This window comes from Schistocerca gregaria, unplaced genomic scaffold, assembly GCF_023897955.1.
Source record: "Schistocerca gregaria isolate iqSchGreg1 unplaced genomic scaffold, iqSchGreg1.2 ptg000008l, whole genome shotgun sequence".
In the NCBI taxonomy this organism is placed as follows: domain Eukaryota; kingdom Metazoa; phylum Arthropoda; class Insecta; order Orthoptera; family Acrididae; genus Schistocerca; species Schistocerca gregaria.
In genome coordinates, this window is record NW_026061700.1 from 1,563,383 (window position 1) to 1,586,664 (window position 23,282).

The 23,282-nt window shown below is 39.4% G+C and overlaps 1 protein-coding gene across 1 annotated transcript in view; it reads left to right on the forward strand.

Annotated features, from left to right (window-relative positions):
• LOC126301101 (chaplin-A-like) overlaps window positions 1–23,282 on the forward strand; it is a 119,700-nt gene that overhangs the window by 74,354 nt on the left and 22,064 nt on the right. Inside the window, exons 13-15 of the mRNA XM_049991691.1 lie at window positions 5,398–5,434; window positions 9,122–9,159; window positions 16,721–16,757. Of these exons, the coding sequence (XP_049847648.1) occupies window positions 5,398–5,434; window positions 9,122–9,159; window positions 16,721–16,757 (112 nt within the window). The remainder of the gene's footprint in view (window positions 1–5,397; window positions 5,435–9,121; window positions 9,160–16,720; window positions 16,758–23,282) is intronic.

The following is a 23,282-nucleotide window of genomic DNA, read 5'->3' on the forward strand; positions in this document are numbered from 1 at the left end:
AAGTAAAAGAAATGGAATGTGGACTCGCATATTTTGTAACTTGTTATTTTATGTAATACACTTTCTTATTTACAACATTATTATTATTATTATTATTATTATTATTATTACAAATTAATAACTTACTTAAAGTCACGATATTCACAGTTGAAACTTGAACAGGCTTAATTAATTAGAAGCCATATTTTGTCAGTTGTACCATTCCAAACAGGGCATGAAATTTGAAGTACACGGGTCACAAAACAAGGAAACGTCGCAGCAGTTGGGCAGGTTAAACAAAAATATTATGAGTTAAATGATTTACAATGACAGACATTAAATGTGCTAAGAACTTGCTGCTTTTGTAACTATTACACAACTGAATAACATTCATACAAACACAGGAAGATTTGCAAGTCACATCACTTACTGTTGCTGCTGGAAGGTCCCTCAGCAATGTTTAACACACAACAAAAAGAAAGAATAACCCTTAAGCAGTAACCTGTACATTGCAGACAAACATGAAAAATTGCCTTTAATAAATAAACATTCGTCCCAAATTCAGAATAAGCTGAGAACTACAGCAGAGCTACCACAGTCAACAAGGAGCAAACAGCCAAATTCCCCAAGTGGGGTTAATTAATGACTATTCACTGAGGTAACGATTGACAGTTTATACTGATAGCTAACAGGGTTTAAACTAAACGTGTTGAGAATTAGGATTAAGAATGCTAGGTTTAAGCAAGTAGTTAAAGGCATAATGAGGAGGAACCTCAGGCTTAGGAAATATGCCTTAATCTCCTGATTTCAATAAATCAATAAAATAAGAGCAGATTACTGGTTAGTGCCCAGAGGTGAAACTCCACCACAGCACACGTCAAATGAGCAACTTCACTTCCTTCGAGGCCCCACAGTGTGACTGGTAGGGGCAGCATACTGCCAGTCAATCTGGGTGCCACGTGATGACAGAAGTGCTGCCATGGCCAAATGCAAACATACCTCTGCTCTGTGTTCAGGGAATAGCAACATGTCATTTCCCGCTGACACACATCAATGGGAACAGTGGTCTGCACAAATAAAGCTTCACACAATAAGGGCCAGGAAGTAGAAAATGTGAATGCTTGGCACAACTGACTAGAGATACAAATTAACACTCCTTAAAATTTGTATTATTCAGAAGCAAAAATTTAAGCATGTCCTGATACATTAGCTCAAGTGTACACATGTACCGAGGTTGCTTTGCCTCTGACACAGATTGTGTTGGAGTAGATTCCCATCATGACTTAAAACACGGAATACTCTTACACTTGCATGATGCATGACCCAGAACACAAATTGCAATTAATAACATTTACTGATGATCATGCACTGAATCACTCATAGGTGCATTATTATTACAGATGCAATTCTAGATAACACAGATATGACCTTACTCAAATATAACAAAACAACTCAAAACTTGACTCAGTTGTGAAGGAGCAGTGACTATGCAGGATTTTAGCCAGGGTATTATTGCATCCTACCCCCACTTGTGATCATCAAGGAGCGATAAAATTTAAGCTTGTAGAGTAAGCCAGTAACTTGCGAAGCAGGTTGTGTGCAATGTCCGTATGTCTTCTTGCATGGCACCGCTGTTGGTCCTCATGTAATCTGGTCCATTTTTCTCTCACTGACTCGACCTTCAGTGGTATCTTTTGTCCTGCACTGGATAGTGGGAGTCCCCCAAAAGTAACAAATTGCCAGCCATATGCACTCCAGCCAACTGTTCTCCAGGCCCCACCAAACGGACACACATGCACAATCGCACGTGTGCTTTGATCAAAGATCTTAGCTTGCAACTTGCAATCTAATCAATATCAGCAACCTAAGTAGTTAGTGATGCCAGTGGAATACAGTACCACCAAGATTTGAGATACTGTGGCTCAGACTTGATTTCATCCTTCTGTCCTTCAGTTTCTTCAAGAAAGTCAGTGTAAGTCTTCACAGAGCATTACACAAATGGCTACCTTGACAAAGTTTTGTGTTCTACCATTTGATACTGCTTTGACACACATAACCCAACACAGTTCTCTCTCTTGAAGCACAGGATGATCAGTTCCTATGGAGAGAGTCCTTGCCTTATGAATGTACACACAAACTTGTGATCCCAGCAACATGTCCATCTTGACAGGTGACCAAATTTCTGGATCAACAAGTTATATACTCATCAAATCCAACACAATGTGATTGAGATGAGATGTCAGTTATCTTCAGCAACATTAAACACACAGAAGGTAAAATGAAGACTTTTATACACGAGTCAATTTGAATGAAGATGCACTGTTTTGTTTCTGGTTTGATTCCATCTGTTCCTTGAATGTGTGCTCTACTTTGCCATTTGTGAAGTCAGAGGCACTGTGCACATGGTTGAGATATAAATCATGTCTGCAAGTCAGAAACTGAGAGAGCATAAGTTTTTCATGTGCCACTGCTATCTTTTAACCATATTGTCACTGTTGTAAGCAATACTTGTTTGCCAGGGATGATTTAGGTGAGCAATAACACAATGCAGGTGATGAATGTATACCATTGTGTTTGTATTTTGTCACTAGGACAGTCCCCTACCTTTTTCCATTTTGTGTGTTTTATTTCTGTGTGGTGTGATTTTTGACAAGCATGACAGCATACAGATGTGCAACTAGAAGCCCTACAAACACGCTTTAAGCAATTAAGCAAACAATTTGTTGGGCATCAGAATAGGTTTGTGTTCACTACATGTGGCTTGCCTGAATTTTCTGCACTTCTGCAAAGTATGAGGCAAGTGGCACATGACAAATGCAGCACTATCAGGGACTAGATCAATTTCAAATGCGCAAAGTGCTTGGTATTGCAGGAAGTCTGCTGTTTGTTCCCATATGTGCTGTGCCATGTAGGTCTGTATCCTTCTTGATTTCAGATTTGCATTTATTTTACAGAAAAACCTACCTCTCTCCTAATGTCAGAAAGCTTTTGAACTCCGATGCAATTTAAATTCTGTTCTCACAGACTGGTCAACATTTTATACAAATACGTGAGATATAGTCATGTCTTGCAAGGATTAATTTAGTTGTAATGCCATCAGCACATGAACATTGCTTGAAGTAGTCCAAGTATCTATGGTAAGAAACCAAGTGACCATTTGTCATTTGCTATCATCAGACTGCAAGAATAATTCGAATTATTCCAATCACAAAGAAAACAGGTTATGACAGGTGTGAAAAATTACTGAACTGTCTTTTAAATAAGTCATGCTGGAAAATAATAATGCGAATTCTTTACAGACAAATGGAAAATCTGGTAGAAACAGACCTCAGGGAAGATCAGTTTCGATTCCGTACAAATATTGGAACACATGAGGTTATACTGATTCTATGGCTTACCTTAGAAGCTAGATTAAGGAAAGGCAAACCTACGTTTCTAGCATTTGTAGACTTATATGAAGCTTTTGACAATGTTGACTGGAATACTCTTTCAAATTCTGCAGTGTTACTCAATCTGTATTTTGAGCAAGCAGTAAAGGAAACAAAAGAAAGGTTTGGAGTAGGTATTAAAATCCATGGAGAAGAAATAAAAAATTTGAGGTCTGCTGATGACATTGTAGTTTATTCAGAGACAGCAAAGGACTTGGAAAAGCAGTTGAACGGAATGGACAGTGTGTTGAAAGGAGGATATAAGACAACCATCAACAAAAGCAAAACGAGGATAATGGAATGTAGTAGAATTAAGTCAGGTGACATTGAGGGAATTAGATTAGGAAATGAAATACTTAAAGTAGTAAAGGAGTTTTGCTATTTAGGGAGCAAAATAACTGATGATGGTCGAAGTAGAGAGGATACAAAATGTATACTGGCAATGGCAAGTAAAGTGTTTCTCAACAAGAGAAATTTGCTAACATCGAGTATAGATTTAAGTGTCAGGAAGTTGTTTCTGAAAGTATTTGTATGGAGTGTAGCCATGTAATGAAGTGGAACGTGGGTGATAAATAGTTCAGACAAGAGATTAGAAGCTTTCCAAATGTGGTGCTAAGAAGGATGCTGATGATTAGATGGGTAGATCACATAACTAATGAAGAGGTATTGAATAGAACTGGGGAGAAGAGGAGATTGTGGCACAACTTGACTAGAAGATGGGATTGGTTGGTAGGCATCTTCCGAGGCATCAAGAGATCACCAATTTAGTATTGGAAGGCAGTGTTAAGGGTAAAAATCATAGAGGGAGACCAAGAGATGAATACATGAAGCAAATTCAGAAGGATGTAGGTTGCAGTAAGTACTGGGATATGAAGATTGCACAGGATAGAATAGGATGGAGAGCTGCATCAAACCAGTCTTAGGACTGAAGACAACAACAACAACATCCATTTTCTGATTCCTACGCCACCTTTGTGCACACCCACAAGGAAGCTTTCTAAGGATGACAAGAATTTCAGTGGTCCCTGGCACCCTTCGAGAAACATTATTTCCCCAGTTGTGGTGCCCAGGTAGAATATCTTACAAATGTAATCATTACTGTGACACAATGTTCCATTCTTGCACTTCATCTTTACTGCTCCATGTCACATTCACTCGATTGACTGAGCCATTTAGTGACTCATCTCACATGCAGAGATGTGCTCTCCATGTTTTTAACCATCATTCTATGATGGTAAATTGCATTCATTATAAACAGTTGCACACACAGTGTCATCGAACTCTTAAGGATAGCAAAAAGCTGGCTTTATATAATGTAATAGTTCTTTTAACAATTTCACTCTCTCTTGTGTGTGTGAACCTCAAATGGCTCTCTGGGACCAAGATCAACTCACAAATTCCTGTCCGAGTAGCAGCAGATGTAGTCATGATGGACCCTATCACTATCTCTATGAGCTGTGATTTTATAATGGTCTGTTATACATTTCCCCTTCCACTATCCTTTGGACTACTACACCAGGCCATTGTGAGGGGTGTTTGATCCAGCAAACTATGCTGTACTTCTATTTTGGTCACTGGCAGTATCGTTACACCAGCCTTCAAACATCTAGCAACTATGGTCTGCTTTCCCATTCTGTTGACTTGCGTTTTGTGGGCACCTTGGCCTACACTGTGACAGTGGCTGTATGTAGCAGCTGGAATTCAGACCGTTAAGCTCAATTAAAACTCAAATATTTTGTGATTCTTAACTTGGAGCATTATGCAGCTTTATCAGTCTCACATTAATAGAATTGCATATCCATATACTTGTCACTGCACCTGATTCCTAATCGCTATCAATATTTAATTTGCCAACTCATTAACAATTACAAGGGCATGTGCAGTGAGATGACATACCACTGGCACATTTAAGGTATTTGATTTACACTTAAATTAAGTTGATGTAAAGTTATTCATATTATTATTATTATTATTATTATTTCTTTTGCAGGATCCACAAGAGGTGCAAGCAGAAGAGGTAGTAGCAGGTGCGATTTTCACTTTCTTCAGTAGCTTAATTACATGTTAAAGTAATCACTTTAATGTTATCTTGTGTGGCACAGTTTTTCATAATTTTCTTTGACATTAATTCTTCATTGATTGTGTGCTAAAGCATATCAGTGAAACAGTTGTTCAGAATTTTATGCTAGAACCTGACACTGGATATTAATTACCTAGTACATAATTCATACTGAAAATTGGCAGTGCCATTGTAACTACAAGTGATTGGTCACAAAGGTGCAGTTGTGTTTGAAAAGTGTACTGTGGTAGATTGTGAGGAAAACGTGATCAAAGAGGAAGAAGACAAATATTTAAGTAGTAAATTGACATTTAAAAAATAAGTCATTGTAAAGGTAAGCTCACATTACTAATTGGCACACTACAACAAGTAGTAATGTTTAGATCACAGTCCCCTTATTCTGTAGTCATGGCTCATACTAAAATCATCATCTTGAGAGAAATATTTTAAAGTATACAACGATTGCTCAGCATAGTTGAGCATCTTAAAGAGGAAAATTGACAAAGTTATTGGGGACCAGATCAAGTTAACCACATTCATGGCTAGTGATTTGAAACCTCATCATTATGTCTTGATATGAGGACTACTGTCCTTGTAATCCTTCTTCTTTCCCAAAGCAGTATTTTGCCATCTGTCTGATGTGTGAAATAGCCTGACACATCTGAGTGCCACAGTTACCCATCACCTGCAAAGAGGCTAATTGACTACCAAATGACAGCATGCTACAGAGTACAAGGTCCCTGATATGTTGGTAGCACCAAAACATGTGTACTGCATTCTCGAGGTCATCTCCAGTCCTACAAACTGCACACCCATACCAGCTTTCTTAATTTGAACATGTGTTATTCCCTCTTAACTCATCCTTAACTTCCACAAAACTCATTCAAGCTGGTAGTCGCTACTCCTATGCTGCCCTGCAGTAGCATGATGGTAACCTGGCTGTGTGTGAGCATGTGTTGTGTGGTAAGGTGAGGGGGGGGGGGGGTTGGGGGGAGTGTTAGCAGTTAAGGAGAATATTGAAGACTCCGTGCAATGGCAGAATGGGGGCTGAGCAGTGCTGCAGTGCTGGAATAGGAAGATATGGATGAATGAGAAACATCACTAACTAAGTTGGGGTCCAGAAGGGTCACAGAAACATAGAATATGATGCAAGGAGGGTTCCCACCTTCACCTTCATTTGTCTGTTTCTCACCGATTCAGACCCTTTCCTGTCTCAATAGGAGAAATATTATCTCATATGTGGAGAGAATGGCTGATAATAAGTATCCAATGATAATGTATGTACAGTATCACTTTTCCTTTGTTTATAAAATATTTCCCATTAAGATTTTCCCTACAGTCTGTTCCTAAGCCAATCTATTTGTATTCCTGCTTCAACTCTCTACAGGGAATCCAGGAGGCAACTGCCATGTGCAACCCACACTCATAATCCCATGTCCCACCTAGTTTGCTCAGGTAGCCATACCGTTGTAACTTCATTGCAAAAAAGAAGGCACATGATAATGTTGTGCAAGTGAAGCAGCTTCCTAGTGCAAGCAACACAAAAATAGTTCTGATATGCTCTGAGGTTATAACTAATGTGGGAATCATTCTTCAAGGTGTTAGGTGAGCACTGCAAGTTGCACTAGTGGTGTCCTATCCAATGTTGTTGTTGTGCTCAGAGGAAAAGTTGTCTATAACAGCACCAAAAATGTGACAACTGACATCCTCATGGAGTGCCATCCAGGAGGCACAGACCTGGAAGAATAATGCCGGAATCGGGCAACATCATCATTGAAGGAGGATAGTGACGTGGAATGACACAGAGATGAAGGCTACTGACGGGAACACAAGACACTGGTAATAAGTTTCCAGAAACAAAGAAGTATTGTAAATAGCACAAGAAGAGAGATGTTCCTTAGTAGACAAGGGGAATAGAGCTTCATTGCAACACATTTTGTGTGTAACAGCATGAAACAGGTTTCTAGTGAAGGCAAGGTAGAGAATGCCCTGATGCACTATAAGATATTTGCTACTATGAGAACTATTCCTTTACTCTCCATTTTAGCACTCTGTCTGTAAAAACTGAGAAGCACTGCTGTAGGCACCTAAAGTGTAGGTTGCACTGGCGATGTCAATATTGAGGGCTGCATTCTTATTTGTATAGTCATGGCACTCTGAAGTTATAGTTGATGTAGAGTTTGTGACCTGGGTGGGCTGGTAAGACCTTGTGCAGTGATCTATGAAGGCTGGGCATTGCAGGAGTACTGGAAAATTGGCCAGTGTTATGGGCCTCTGTACAGAAACTATGCAGTGTCTGTCATGGGAAAGATGAGCTATACTGAGTTCGTTTCAAGCCTCTTAATATGCCAGCAACAGAGAGCCCTCTGTTGAATTTCACAAGACAGAATTGTAAGGAACCATCCAGATGGTACACCGCCCACGTCCACCTAATTCCTGTTATGTCTCCTGCTCCATCCTGTTGCCATACCCATCAAAGCTCTTCCCACCTCACCCCTGTGAAGAAAGCACCTGAGAAGTACCCCACATCATCTTCCATGCCTTCTTGTGGCTATATCTACCCATCTGTAAATAAAGAAAGAAGGGTTGCATTGCATTTGTTTGATGTGGCAGTTTGACTGCACGAACATCAAAAATGTGGTAAGTGATCAAAATTTTTGGTATTACTTTGTGTGAGGTATTCCTGAGAAAAATTCATGATAATTTGAAATTGGGGGTGAATTTCCTGCAAGTCACTAAGTGCTCTTATTGTCAACTTCTTGATGAATATAATGTTGGCAATGCCTGCAATGAGTGCGGCTGCATATCCAGTCATATACACTGTTCCTACCTGTTACACTTGCCACAGTGAGTTAATCCTGCTAAATAAAGTTGTTTGTTTCAATAAGCACATTACTACAGGATTGTAAAATTTTGACCTTAATTATGTGAAATGTTGACAGTAAAATTTGTTTGCACTATGCAGTCTTCAGACAGTAGCCACCAACTGGAATAAAGTTTTGGCTTTATGGAACTCGGTTAGTAATGTTCACTGCTGTACATAATTATGTAGATCAGATGCTCAGTTATTCACTGATCAGTAAGCACTCTAAAAGATTGAAATAATTGTGTTCTTGGCGTAAACTATGTTCAAAATACTTAAGGGCATTCAGGCAGGTTGAATTTTCGACAACTGCCGATATTTCGGCTTATGCACACTCCGCTATTTTCAAGGCTTAAACACTGATACATTTCCTCCCCGTAGGTCTCACATTTTTTACCTCGACGGGGAGGAAATGTATCGGTGTTTAAGCCTTGGAAATGGCGGAGTGTGCATCCGCCGAAATATCAGCAGTTGTCGAAAATTCAACCTGGCTGAATGCCCGTAAGTACTTTGAACATAGTTTACGCCAGGAGAAACTAAGGTCTCACATTATTTACCTCTACGGGGAGGAAATGTATCGGTGTTTAAGCCTTGAAAATGGCGGAGTGTGCATCCTCCGAAATATCGGCAGTTGTCGAAAATTCAACCTGGCTTAATGCCCGTAAGTACTTTGAATAATTCTGTTCTTTATCATGTCATACTGTAACATTCTTAGTTAATCACCTGTTTTTTTTTACCTTTGCAGATAAAGTAGTTTTTATATTAACACGCAATTTCTTTTCTCGCAATCAGGGCCTGTCGAGGAGCAAGTTCCACCTCCTACTGCTCAGGTGAGTGAAACTAGAGGGTAGCACCTGTGAGACTGTCAGAGCATGGGTGAGTTTCACCAGTAGCGAAACAAGTTTGGTTTTGTGTCACACAGTTTCCTGCCCTCCTCCTAGGGTGCTCACTAATTTCATCAGCCAAGGGTTTTCATCCCTTGTGTGTGCTGCCCTTCACAACCTCATTTTAATTAATCAACTCCTTTCTATGTATCCTATTCATCTCCACTTTCTTTCTCATTGTTTTTTTGCACTCCACTCCACTCCTTCCTACCCCTACAACATATGCAACTTTGTTTACACTGATTACCAAAATGTTATCTCAAATAAATTGTCAAGATAAAATTGTATACTGAAGAATCCAAAAACTTTCTCAAACAATACTTTCATACTGGCTAATGACAGCTCACCTTCAGGTTTTTCTCCTGATACAATAACAGTTGCCACTGTGCTTACAGATCTATGGGCTAGGTACATCACTGAACAGGAATGGGGTAGCAAGGAATAAACCAAAAATCAGCAGGTACGGTGAAGCTTAATAGTGCAACTATCGTTTTCCCACTCTGTAGAAATTCTTCATAAATTTGCAACAGAGTTCATCCACAAGAGAAAAAAATTCCTGAAGTAAATAAAAGTTTAAATCAACTGTTTGAACTAAAATATAACTTTATTGCTGCAGCCATTGTTCATCGGTCCTATAGACATTGTGAAACATGTAACTTTCGCCAAGTTTTAGGTGACACAGCAGTAGATATGATAACTAATTTGTGTAAAATATTTAGTTATTGCAACTACACAAGACGTACGTTCCTACATTGACAGTAGTCACACTTCTTGCTATTATCATAGCCAGACAAACTTAAAAAAATCTTCTTTCGATATTTGTGTGGCTATTTAATAGATATCTTGTGATTTTCATAGAGAGATCATCTTGTCTCTGGGTGTGAAGATTTTAACACATGTAGCTTAGTAATTCAATAAAACTAACTTCATGTTTGGTAGCTCATGTATCACAGATTGTGCTGAGTGAAGTAAAAGTAAGGGTGTAGCTACTTTTGTTTTTTGGGATTTGCTTCCAGTAATATTCAGATAGGTCTCTGATACATGAAATAGAATCAAGTGATAAATATTTGGATGATCATCCAAATCTTGTACTGATTTATGTTTGCTGATAGGTGTCCCTCCTGCAATGATTATACGATCAATGTGCATGCTGTATGTCATATGAATTTGACTATATAGTGTCTGCCACAAGGAGTGAAACTCTGAGGGCAAGGGCCCAATTCACATTAACCTATGCTGCCATAGATATTGCAAACATATCTCAAATGTGATGACAATGTGTCTAATTAATCCAAAGAAATTAAAAATGTTTGATGTGTCACAGAGTAGTGTGTGTTTAGTGAAGCTGCAGATACTAGGTGTTGCTTTGACATTGTTTACAATTTTTGAATGATCATAAGCTGGATGCTAGAATAAATTAGGTGTTCTAATATCCTCATCATTACCAAGCAGTAAAAGTAGTTGTGTTTCATGCTCCACAGAGGGGATATTTTTGAATAGTTTGGCACTGTTGTTGTACCATTTCCATAGTGAAGATCAACTTCTGATCAATATCATCATGAGATCTTGTTGGAGCTGAATTTCAACCCTTACTGTATCACAAACTGAGATAAAGTGGTCCATACTGAAGTGATTATTGAGAATGTTTGCTGCCTCACTCTGCTCACTCTCTTCATGAGCTAATTATAACAGACACAGTGCTGCAAGGAAGGGGGCACAAGTCATTTTTTATGTGATTGTCTTTTGTTGGTATTCCTGAAGTGGTGCAAATCTATCACTCCTCCACAATATTCATTGGCATGCAATATTAAATGGCATCTGTCATAACTACTATTACCATATGTCTTAAATCTTCATACTTCCTTATAAACTCTGTGTAGCTTTCCACAAACTTTGATTGTCTTGCAAGTTTCTGTTCAGTTTAATAGAGTAATCTTGCTGTATTGTGGAAAGAATTGAATAACAAACTCAGCTCTTCCTGAAATGGAAGATGAACAATGAATCTGTCTGTTGAATCTTCAGTTGTGTGTTCCAGGATGGGTGAGTCACATTGCTGCTCTTCTTACATAATTAAGACATTGATACCTCACAACTAGGTTTGGAACAGCTTTAAGTAAAAGAAATGGAATGTGGACTCGCATATTTTGTAACTTGTTATTTTATGTAATACACTTTCTTATTTACAACATTATTATTATTATTATTATTATTATTATTATTACAAATTAATAACTTACTTAAAGTCACGATATTCACAGTTGAAACTTGAACAGGCTTAATTAATTAGAAGCCATATTTTGTCAGTTGTACCATTCCAAACAGGGCATGAAATTTGAAGTACACGGGTCACAAAACAAGGAAACGTCGCAGCAGTTGGGCAGGTTAAACAAAAATATTATGAGTTAAATGATTTACAATGACAGACATTAAATGTGCTAAGAACTTGCTGCTTTTGTAACTATTACACAACTGAATAACATTCATACAAACACAGGAAGATTTGCAAGTCACATCACTTACTGTTGCTGCTGGAAGGTCCCTCAGCAATGTTTAACACACAACAAAAAGAAAGAATAACCCTTAAGCAGTAACCTGTACATTGCAGACAAACATGAAAAATTGCCTTTAATAAATAAACATTCGTCCCAAATTCAGAATAAGCTGAGAACTACAGCAGAGCTACCACAGTCAACAAGGAGCAAACAGCCAAATTCCCCAAGTGGGGTTAATTAATGACTATTCACTGAGGTAACGATTGACAGTTTATACTGATAGCTAACAGGGTTTAAACTAAACGTGTTGAGAATTAGGATTAAGAATGCTAGGTTTAAGCAAGTAGTTAAAGGCATAATGAGGAGGAACCTCAGGCTTAGGAAATATGCCTTAATCTCCTGATTTCAATAAATCAATAAAATAAGAGCAGATTACTGGTTAGTGCCCAGAGGTGAAACTCCACCACAGCACACGTCAAATGAGCAACTTCACTTCCTTCGAGGCCCCACAGTGTGACTGGTAGGGGCAGCATACTGCCAGTCAATCTGGGTGCCACGTGATGACAGAAGTGCTGCCATGGCCAAATGCAAACATACCTCTGCTCTGTGTTCAGGGAATAGCAACATGTCATTTCCCGCTGACACACATCAATGGGAACAGTGGTCTGCACAAATAAAGCTTCACACAATAAGGGCCAGGAAGTAGAAAATGTGAATGCTTGGCACAACTGACTAGAGATACAAATTAACACTCCTTAAAATTTGTATTATTCAGAAGCAAAAATTTAAGCACGTCCTGATACATTAGCTCAAGTGTACACATGTACCGAGGTTGCTTTGCCTCTGACACAGATTGTGTTGGAGTAGATTCCCATCATGACTTAAAACACGGAATACTCTTACACTTGCATGATGCATGACCCAGAACACAAATTGCAATTAATAACATTTACTGATGATCATGCACTGAATCACTCATAGGTGCATTATTATTACAGATGCAATTCTAGATAACACAGATATGACCTTACTCAAATATAACAAAACAACTCAAAACTTGACTCAGTTGTGAAGGAGCAGTGACTATGCAGGATTTTAGCCAGGGTATTATTGCATCCTACCCCCACTTGTGATCATCAAGGAGCGATAAAATTTAAGCTTGTAGAGTAAGCCAGTAACTTGCGAAGCAGGTTGTGTGCAATGTCCGTATGTCTTCTTGCATGGCACCGCTGTTGGTCCTCATGTAATCTGGTCCATTTTTCTCTCACTGACTCGACCTTCAGTGGTATCTTTTGTCCTGCACTGGATAGTGGGAGTCCCCCAAAAGTAACAAATTGCCAGCCATATGCACTCCAGCCAACTGTTCTCCAGGCCCCACCAAACGGACACACATGCACAATCGCACGTGTGCTTTGATCAAAGATCTTAGCTTGCAACTTGCAATCTAATCAATATCAGCAACCTAAGTAGTTAGTGATGCCAGTGGAATACAGTACCACCAAGATTTGAGATACTGTGGCTCAGACTTGATTTCATCCTTCTGTCCTTCAGTTTCTTCAAGAAAGTCAGTGTAAGTCTTCACAGAGCATTACACAAATGGCTACCTTGACAAAGTTTTGTGTTCTACCATTTGATACTGCTTTGACACACATAACCCAACACAGTTCTCTCTCTTGAAGCACAGGATGATCAGTTCCTATGGAGAGAGTCCTTGCCTTATGAATGTACACACAAACTTGTGATCCCAGCAACATGTCCATCTTGACAGGTGACCAAATTTCTGGATCAACAAGTTATATACTCATCAAATCCAACACAATGTGATTGAGATGAGATGTCAGTTATCTTCAGCAACATTAAACACACAGAAGGTAAAATGAAGACTTTTATACACGAGTCAATTTGAATGAAGATGCACTGTTTTGTTTCTGGTTTGATTCCATCTGTTCCTTGAATGTGTGCTCTACTTTGCCATTTGTGAAGTCAGAGGCACTGTGCACATGGTTGAGATATAAATCATGTCTGCAAGTCAGAAACTGAGAGAGCATAAGTTTTTCATGTGCCACTGCTATCTTTTAACCATATTGTCACTGTTGTAAGCAATACTTGTTTGCCAGGGATGATTTAGGTGAGCAATAACACAATGCAGGTGATGAATGTATACCATTGTGTTTGTATTTTGTCACTAGGACAGTCCCCTACCTTTTTCCATTTTGTGTGTTTTATTTCTGTGTGGTGTGATTTTTGACAAGCATGACAGCATACAGATGTGCAACTAGAAGCCCTACAAACACGCTTTAAGCAATTAAGCAAACAATTTGTTGGGCATCAGAATAGGTTTGTGTTCACTACATGTGGCTTGCCTGAATTTTCTGCCCTTCTGCAAAGTATGAGGCAAGTGGCACATGACAAATGCAGCACTATCAGGGACTAGATCAATTTCAAATGCGCAAAGTGCTTGGTATTGCAGGAAGTCTGCTGTTTGTTCACATATGTGCTGTGCCATGTAGGTCTGTATCCTTCTTGATTTCAGATTTGCATTTATTTTACAGAAAAACCTACCTCTCTCCTAATGTCAGAAAGCTTTTGAACTCCGATGCAATTTAAATTCTGTTCTCACAGACTGGTCAACATTTTATACAAATACGTGAGATATAGTCATGTCTTGCAAGGATTAATTTAGTTGTAATGCCATCAGCACATGAACATTGCTTGAAGTAGTCCAAGTATCTATGGTAAGAAACCAAGTGACCATTTGTCATTTGCTATCATCAGACTGCAAGAATAATTCGAATTATTCGAATCACAAAGAAAACAGGTTATGACAGGTGTGAAAAATTACTGAACTATCTTTTAAATAAGTCATGCTGGAAAATAATAATGCGAATTCTTTACAGACAAATGGAAAATCTGGTAGAAACAGACCTCAGGGAAGATCAGTTTCGATTCCGTACAAATATTGGAACACATGAGGTTATACTGATTCTATGGCTTACCTTAGAAGCTAGATTAAGGAAAGGCAAACCTACGTTTCTAGCATTTGTAGACTTATATGAAGCTTTTGACAATGTTGACTGGAATACTCTTTCAAATTCTGCAGTGTTACTCAATCTGTATTTTGAGCAAGCAGTAAAGGAAACAAAAGAAAGGTTTGGAGTAGGTATTAAAATCCATGGAGAAGAAATAAAAAATTTGAGGTCTGCTGATGACATTGTAGTTTATTCAGAGACAGCAAAGGACTTGGAAAAGCAGTTGAATGGAATGGACAGTGTGTTGAAAGGAGGATATAAGACAACCATCAACAAAAGCAAAACGAGGATAATGGAATGTAGTAGAATTAAGTCAGGTGACATTGAGGGAATTAGATTAGGAAATGAAATACTTAAAGTAGTAAAGGAGTTTTGCTATTTAGGGAGCAAAATAACTGATGATGGTCGAAGTAGAGAGGATACAAAATGTATACTGGCAATGGCAAGTAAAGTGTTTCTCAACAAGAGAAATTTGCTAACATCGAGTATAGATTTAAGTGTCAGGAAGTTGTTTCTGAAAGTATTTGTATGGAGTGTAGCCATGTAATGAAGTGGAACGTGGGTGATAAATAGTTCAGACAAGAGATTAGAAGCTTTCCAAATGTGGTGCTAAGAAGGATGCTGATGATTAGATGGGTAGATCACATAACTAATGAAGAGGTATTGAATAGAACTGGGGAGAAGAGGAGATTGTGGCACAACTTGACTAGAAGATGGGATTGGTTGGTAGGCATCTTCCGAGGCATCAAGAGATCACCAATTTAGTATTGGAAGGCAGTGTTAAGGGTAAAAATCATAGAGGGAGACCAAGAGATGAATACATGAAGCAAATTCAGAAGGATGTAGGTTGCAGTAAGTACTGGGATATGAAGATTGCACAGGATAGAATAGGATGGAGAGCTGCATCAAACCAGTCTTAGGACTGAAGACAACAACAACAACATCCATTTTCTGATTCCTACGCCACCTTTGTGCACACCCACAAGGAAGCTTTCTAAGGATGACAAGAATTTCAGTGGTCCCTGGCACCCTTCGAGAAACATTATTTCCCCAGTTGTGGTGCCCAGGTAGAATATCTTACAAATGTAATCATTACTGTGACACAATGTTCCATTCTTGCACTTCATCTTTACTGCGCCATGTCACATTCACTCGATTGACTGAGCCATTTAGTGACTCATCTCACATGCAGAGATGTGCTCTCCATGTTTTTAACCATCATTCTATGATGGTAAATTGCATTCATTATAAACAGTTGCACACACAGTGTCATCGAACTCTTAAGGATAGCAAAAAGCTGGCTTTATATAATGTAATAGTTCTTTTAACAATTTCACTCTCTCTTGTGTGTGTGAACCTCAAATGGCTCTCTGGGACCAAGATCAACTCACAAATTCCTGTCCGAGTAGCAGCAGATGTAGTCATGATGGACCCTATCACTATCTCTATGATCTGTGATTTTATAATGGTCTGTTATACATTTCCCCTTCCACTATCCTTTGGACTACTATACCAGGCCATTGTGAGGGGTATTTGATAGAGCAAACTATGCTGTACTTCTATTTTGGTCACTGGCAGTATCGTTACACCAGCCTTCAAACATCTAGCAACTATGGTCTGCTTTCCCATCCTGTAGACTTGCATTTTGTGGGCACCTTGTCCTATTTGTGACAGTGGCTGTATGTAGCAGCTGGAATTCAGATCGTTAAGCTCAATTAAAACTCAAATATTTTGTGATTCTTAACTTGGATCATTATGCAGCTTTATCAGTCTCATATTAATAGAATTTCATATTCATATACTTGTCACTGCACCTGATTCCTAATCGCTATCAATATTTAATTTGCCAACTTACAAGGGCATGTGCAGCGAGATGACATACCACTGGCACTTTTAAGGTATTTGATTTACCTTTAAATTAAGTTGATGTAAAGTTATTCATATTATTATTATTATTATTATTTATTTATTTTCTTTTTTTTTCAGGAGCCACAAGAGGTGCAAGCAGAAGAGGTAGTAGCAGGTGAGATTTTCACTTTCTTCAGTAGCTTAATTACATGTTAATGTAATCACTTTAATGTTATCTTGTATGGCACATTTTTTCATAATTTTCTTTGACATTAATTCTTCATTGATTGTGTGCTAAAGCATGTTAGTGAAACAGTTGTTCAGAATTTTATGCTAGAACCTGACACTGGATATTAATTATCTAGTACATAATTCATACTGAAAATTGACAGTGCCTTTGTAACTACAAGTGATTGGTCACAAATGTTCAGTTGTGTTTCAAAAGTGTACTGTGATAGATTGTGAGGAAAACGTGATCAAATAGGAAGAAGACAGGTATTTAAGTAGGAAATTGACATTTAAAAAATAAGTCATTGTAAAGGTAAGCTCATATCACTAATTGGCACACTACAACAAGTACTAATGTTTAGATCACAGTCCCCTTATTCTGTAGTCATGGCTCAAACTAAAATCATCATCTTGAGAGAAATATTTTTAAGTATACAATTATTGCTCAGCATATTTGAGCTTCTTAAAGAGGAAATTTGACAAAGTTATTGGGGACCGGAACAAGTTAACCACATTCACGGCCAGTGATTTGAAACCTTATCATCATCTCATGAAATGAAGACTACTGTCCTTGTAATCCTTCTTCTTTCCCATAGCAGTATTTTGCCACCTATCTGATGTGTGAAATAGTCTGACACAGCTGGGTGCCACAGTTCACCATCACCTGCCAAGAGGCTATTTGACTACCAAATGACAACATGCTACAGAGTATATGGCGCCTGACTTGTTGGTAGCACCACAACATGTGTACTGCATTCTCCAGACCCATCTCCAGTCCACTCACCCACTGCACTTCCGTGCAGGGAGGGTTCCCACCTTCACATTTCAGAAATGCTGGTGTTTGTGGGTATGATCTGTATGGCTCAGGGTGGGAAGCAGTCATTGAACTGAAGGATGTTGTGTTGGGCAGCCTGCCCAGGAACAGGGTATAAACCTGTTTCTTGCCCTGTTCGTAGCTGGCCATTTCTGTGGACAGACAGCTCATTCATTGTCATGCCCAAATACAGTGCTGTACAATGGGTGCATCTAAGTTTTATGTATCAAATGACTGGTTACACAGGTAGCCCTGATTTTGATGGGATAGGTCGTGATTATGACTGCACAGGAGCAGTCGGTGGTGGTGGTGGTGGTGGTGGTGGTGGTGGTGGTGGTGGTGGTGGTGAATGGACAGGTCTTACATCTAGGACTGTAACATGGATATGAGTGATGAGGTAATGGTTTGAAAATCCTTTTTAAACACTGAGAATCCTAAACCCCTCCTCTTTTTCAGATTTACTGAAGAAATATTTGTGATCTGGATCCCTTTGTTTCACCTGGAGTTTCTTAAGGCAACAATCCACCTTCACAGAAATTGACATCCTTCAAAGATGGCTACATCACTGCTTCTGTCCATATCCAACATTCTAAACACAAGTGATGCTTCCATTTTGACAACTGCCAACCATTCAGTACCTAGAATTTCCTTCCATACAGCCTATCCACCCACAGTTGTCGCATCGACAGTTGTGAACATTTCTCCTCGAAATGTACTGGTGGTCTCAATAAAGTGTACAAAAACAAAACTCCTGTGCCTTGCCTTTGCAGTCTCCCACAATCCCCTAAGTCTCTCTGTCTGGCCACAGAGGAGCATTCCCATTGTAACTCAGTACCACCCAGAACTAGAACAACTGAATTACATTCTCTGCCAAGGTTCTGACTACCCATCATTGTGCTCTGAAATTTGAAATTCAGTGCCTAATATCTTTCCCTCCCCTCCCACAGTGGTATTCCTCCGTCCATCAAACCTACATTATATAATTGGCCATCAGAACACAACCCCTGCTCCCAACCCATTACATCATGGCTCATATCCCTGTAACAGAACTAAATGCAAGACCTGTCCCATACATCCTTCCACCCTCACTTACTCCAGTCATCTCACTTACATCACCTATCCCACCAAAGGCAGGGCTTCCTGTGAAACGAGTCATGTGATTTACAAGATAAACCGCAACCACTGTGCTGCTATCTGCATGTGACTGACAAGCAACAAGCTGTCTGTGTGCAGGAATGTCCACTGACAAACTGTGGCCAGTAAACAAGTGGACCACCCTGTTGCTGAGCCTGCTGCCCAACATGACATCCTTCATTTCAATGACTGCTTCCCACCCTGAGCCATACAGATCATACCCACAAACACCAGCTTTTCTGAAATGTGAAGGTGGGAACCCTCCCTGCACAGAAGTGCAGTGGGTGAGTGGACTGAAGATGGGTCTGGAGAATGCAGTACACATGTTGTGGTGCTACCAACAAGTCTGGCGCCTGTGCCTGTGACATTATGGATCCTTCTAACCAACTCTAGCTTTTCTGAACTGCACAAGTCTGAACTCTCCCTGCAGTATATTCTTTGTTCCCATAACCCCATGGCTTCAACCTTGATTGGTCAGTTTTCTCACACATTCAGACTCTTCTCTGTCTCCATAGGAGAAATATTTTTACACATGTGGAGAGAATGGCTGATAGTATGTATCCAAAGATAATGTATGTACAGTATCACTTTTTCCTTTGTTTATAAAATATTTCCCATTAAGGTTTTCACTACAGTCTGTTCCCAAACCAATCTATTTGTATTTCTGCTTCACCTCTCTACAGGGAGTCCAGCAGGAAAGTGCCATCTGCCACCCACACTCATAGTCCCATGTCCCACCTAGTTACCTCAGGTAGCCATACCATTATAACTCTGTTTCAGCACAGAAGGCACATGATAATGTTGTGCAAGTGAAGCAGCTTCCTAGTGCAACCAACATAAAAATAGTTCTCATATGCACTAAGGCTGTCACTAATACAAGAATCATTATTTAAGGTGTTAGATGAGCACTGCAAGTTGCACTGGTGGTGTCCTAGATTCCAATGTTGTTGTTGTGCTCAGAGGAAAAGCAGTCTGTAACAGCAGCAAAAAATATGACGATTGACATCCTCATGGAGGTGGTGGCAGTGCCATCCAGAAGGCACTGACCTTGAAGAAGAATAAAGGAATTGGCCACATCATCATTGAAGAAGGATGGTGAGGTGGAATGACACAGAGATGAATGCTACCCAGTGGAGCACAGGACACTGGTAATAAGTTTCCACAGACAAAGAAGTAATGAATACAGCACAAGAGATGTTCCTGAGTAGCCAATGTGAATAGAGCTTCATAGCAACACAGATTGTGTGTAACAACATGCAGCTAATGAAACAGATTTCTAGTGAAGGCAAGATAGAGAATGCCTTGATCCACTGAAAGATATTTGCTACTATGAGAAGTATTCCTTGAATCTCCATTTCAGCACTATCTCTGTAACAACTGAGAAGCACTGCTGAAGGCACCGAATGTGTAAGTTGCACTGGTGATGTCAATATTAAGGACTACATTCTTATTAACATAGTCATGGCAATCTGAAGTTACAGTTGATGAAGAGTTTGTGATTTGGGGTATCCCTGAGAAAAAATTCATGATAATTTGAAATTGGGGGTGAAGTTCCCTGCGAGTCATTAAGTGCTCTCATTGTCAAATACATAATGAATAAATGTTTGCATATGCCTCCAGTGAATGATGCTGCATAAACAGTCTTACACACAGTTCCTAACTGTTCCACTTGCCACAGTGAGATAATCCTGTTACATAAAGTTGTATGTTTCAATAAGTATGTTACTACAGGATTGTAAAATTTGGTCAAACATTATGTGAAATGTTGACAGTAAAAATTTTGTTTGTCCCTGTCAGTCTTCAGATAGCAGCCTCCAACTGGAGTAAAGTTCTGGCTTTCTGTAAATCGGTTAGTAATGTTCACTGCTGTACATAATTAAGTAGATCAGATGCTCAGTTGTTCAATGATCAGTAGGCGCTCTAAAAGATTGAAACAATTTTTTTCTGTACCTTGTCATATTGTAACATTCTTACTTAATCACCTGTTTGTGTTACCTTTGCAGATAAAGTAGTTCTTATATTAACATGCAATTTCTTTTCTTGTCAATCAGGCCCTGTTGAAGAGCAAGTCCCACCTCCTATTGCTCAGGTGAGTGAGAGAGAGTAGAGGATAGCACCAGTGAGACTGGCCGAGAACAGGTGAGTCTCACCAGTAGCAAAACTAGTAAGGTTTCATGGCATGTAATGAACCCCGCAGTGTTTCCTGGCCTTCTTCCCGGGTGCTCATACGTTTCAACAGCTCAGGGTTTTCATCCCTTTTGTGCACTGCCCTTCACAACCTCATTTTAATTAGTAAACTCGTTCCTATGTATCCTATTCATTTCCACTTTCTTTCTCAGTGTTTTTTTCACCACACTCTTTCCTGGCCCCACAACGTTTGCAACTTGGTCTACACTGGTGACCAAAATTTTATCTCAAGTACATTATATGAAACACTTCCTCCATTACCTCATCTGTGGGACGCCAGATATGGGACACATGCTTTGTGAGAAAGACATTGTTTTTTGTGGAATATATTGAGCATAAATTTGTTGATCAAAGTCTTCTGCCACCTATTCGGCAGCTGCTTGTACCTTTAATCATCTTGGCAATGTTCCAGTGTCTATTACCCTTACCAATCTATTAATATGTTGCAGAGAGTGATTTTTCATAGGGATCTCATCCTGCAAACTGATGAGGAACTTTAGGTTAATTTGGATTTTTGTGGCATTCTTTTTGTTTGATGTGTTCAGAAAGGCCAGAAAGAAAACCATCCAATACTGGTGGCCTCATTCTAACTTTTGATGGGGATACCCTCCCAGAGGAGGTCAAGGTTTCATGCTACAGATGTGACGTTAGCCATTCATCCCTCCTCCTATGTGCTTCTTTCCATGGTTGCATTTTGAGAATGTCATTCCACTGTACAGCAGACCCTTTAGTGACTGTGAACACAGAGTTCATGATGAAAGCCCCTCTGTCGTAACACCTGCGTGTGATAAATGAACTGAAATACACACCACCCACTCTCCAGATTTGCCCAGTGTACAAGAGAGAAGATCAAAGTATACAAGTGTCTGTATCACCTGTATTTTTTCTGAGGATGGCCGTAAGAATGAGACACTTCATCCACTGTTAGTATCTTCAACTTTCTCCTATGTTCTTGTCCATTACTTATTTGCTCATTTAACGTCTTCCTTGCACAGCCCTGGTCTCTCCCTTCCCTCGCCGGACTCTCCCTCCCACCCCACCCCATCCTGCTCCTACTCCCCAGCCCAAAAAGTCTCCACTTCCTTCGCCAGTAACTTGGCTACTTCCCAGAACCCCACTTCCCAGCATCTCTCAATCCGGAAGTCTCTTACCATCACTGTACGGTGCATCACTCCAACCCAAGGTTACCCGCTAATAATAATAATAATAATAAACACAACAACAACAACAACAAAAACAACAATGCCTGTGGAGACCCGGAAAATGAATAGGCCTCCGGTACATTATGCCAGTCATAAAAGGCGACGAAAACAACAAACCATTATTATTGCTAACCCACCTTTTTAGTGTGATTAGTTGGTTCAGGACACAACTAAAGAAGCCTCGGACAAGTGCCGTCATGGTTGGGGACGACGCTTGAACCCTATGCCCGCCCACAATGGTAACGACACTGCAAGCCAACTGGAAAATGATATAAATCCAAATAGAGCTGTTTTCCAGGATATCTTTCCTGCGACCACACTAGATGGAAAACAAAGACAGAGGATGAGATGGTCAGGTGAAGTTAATCAACACCTCATGTTCTGTTATTACAATGCAACAAGCATAGGAACAAACACAACTGGATACAGATCACAAGTATACACAACATTTATTACGAGATACCCCATATTAAAATTCTTAACAGAACAACGACTAGCTGATGAGATTCGTGTAATGATCAAAAATAACAGGATACCACAGTCAGAATCAGAAAACATCAAACAACAAGTACAACAAATTCTGGAACAAAATAATGTGCAATCAGTAAAAGGTGAAAATACAGTAATAGGCTCTCACATCCCAGAGCAAACAATCAAAGAACAACACGCATCAAATAAACAATCAGAGGAAAATAAAATCATAAGACAGCCACCAGAACCAACACAAATAAAACACGAAGTGGCACACATGTTAGATACAGAAGAAAAATTTCAGTTGACATATATAGCATATAAAGACACAAATACAGACATTAGACCATTATTGCATAGCCTGCCATATAACCCACAAGTCAAAACAACAATAAAAACTATCAACACAGTCATACACAACAAAATAAATGAAAACATAACTATGGAATAGTTAAAACTACTGGTTTATATAGGAGCACTCAGTACACTAAATATACACACTAGGCAGAGATCAGAACCAATCAACACACAGAAGAAACCCACAAAACCAGCATGGCAACACAGACTACAGATCAGAATAGAAAAACTGAGAAAAGACATCGGACAGCTAACGCAATTTATAAGCCATCAAAAGTCAGAAAAAAACGAAAAAGGTTAGGTAAAA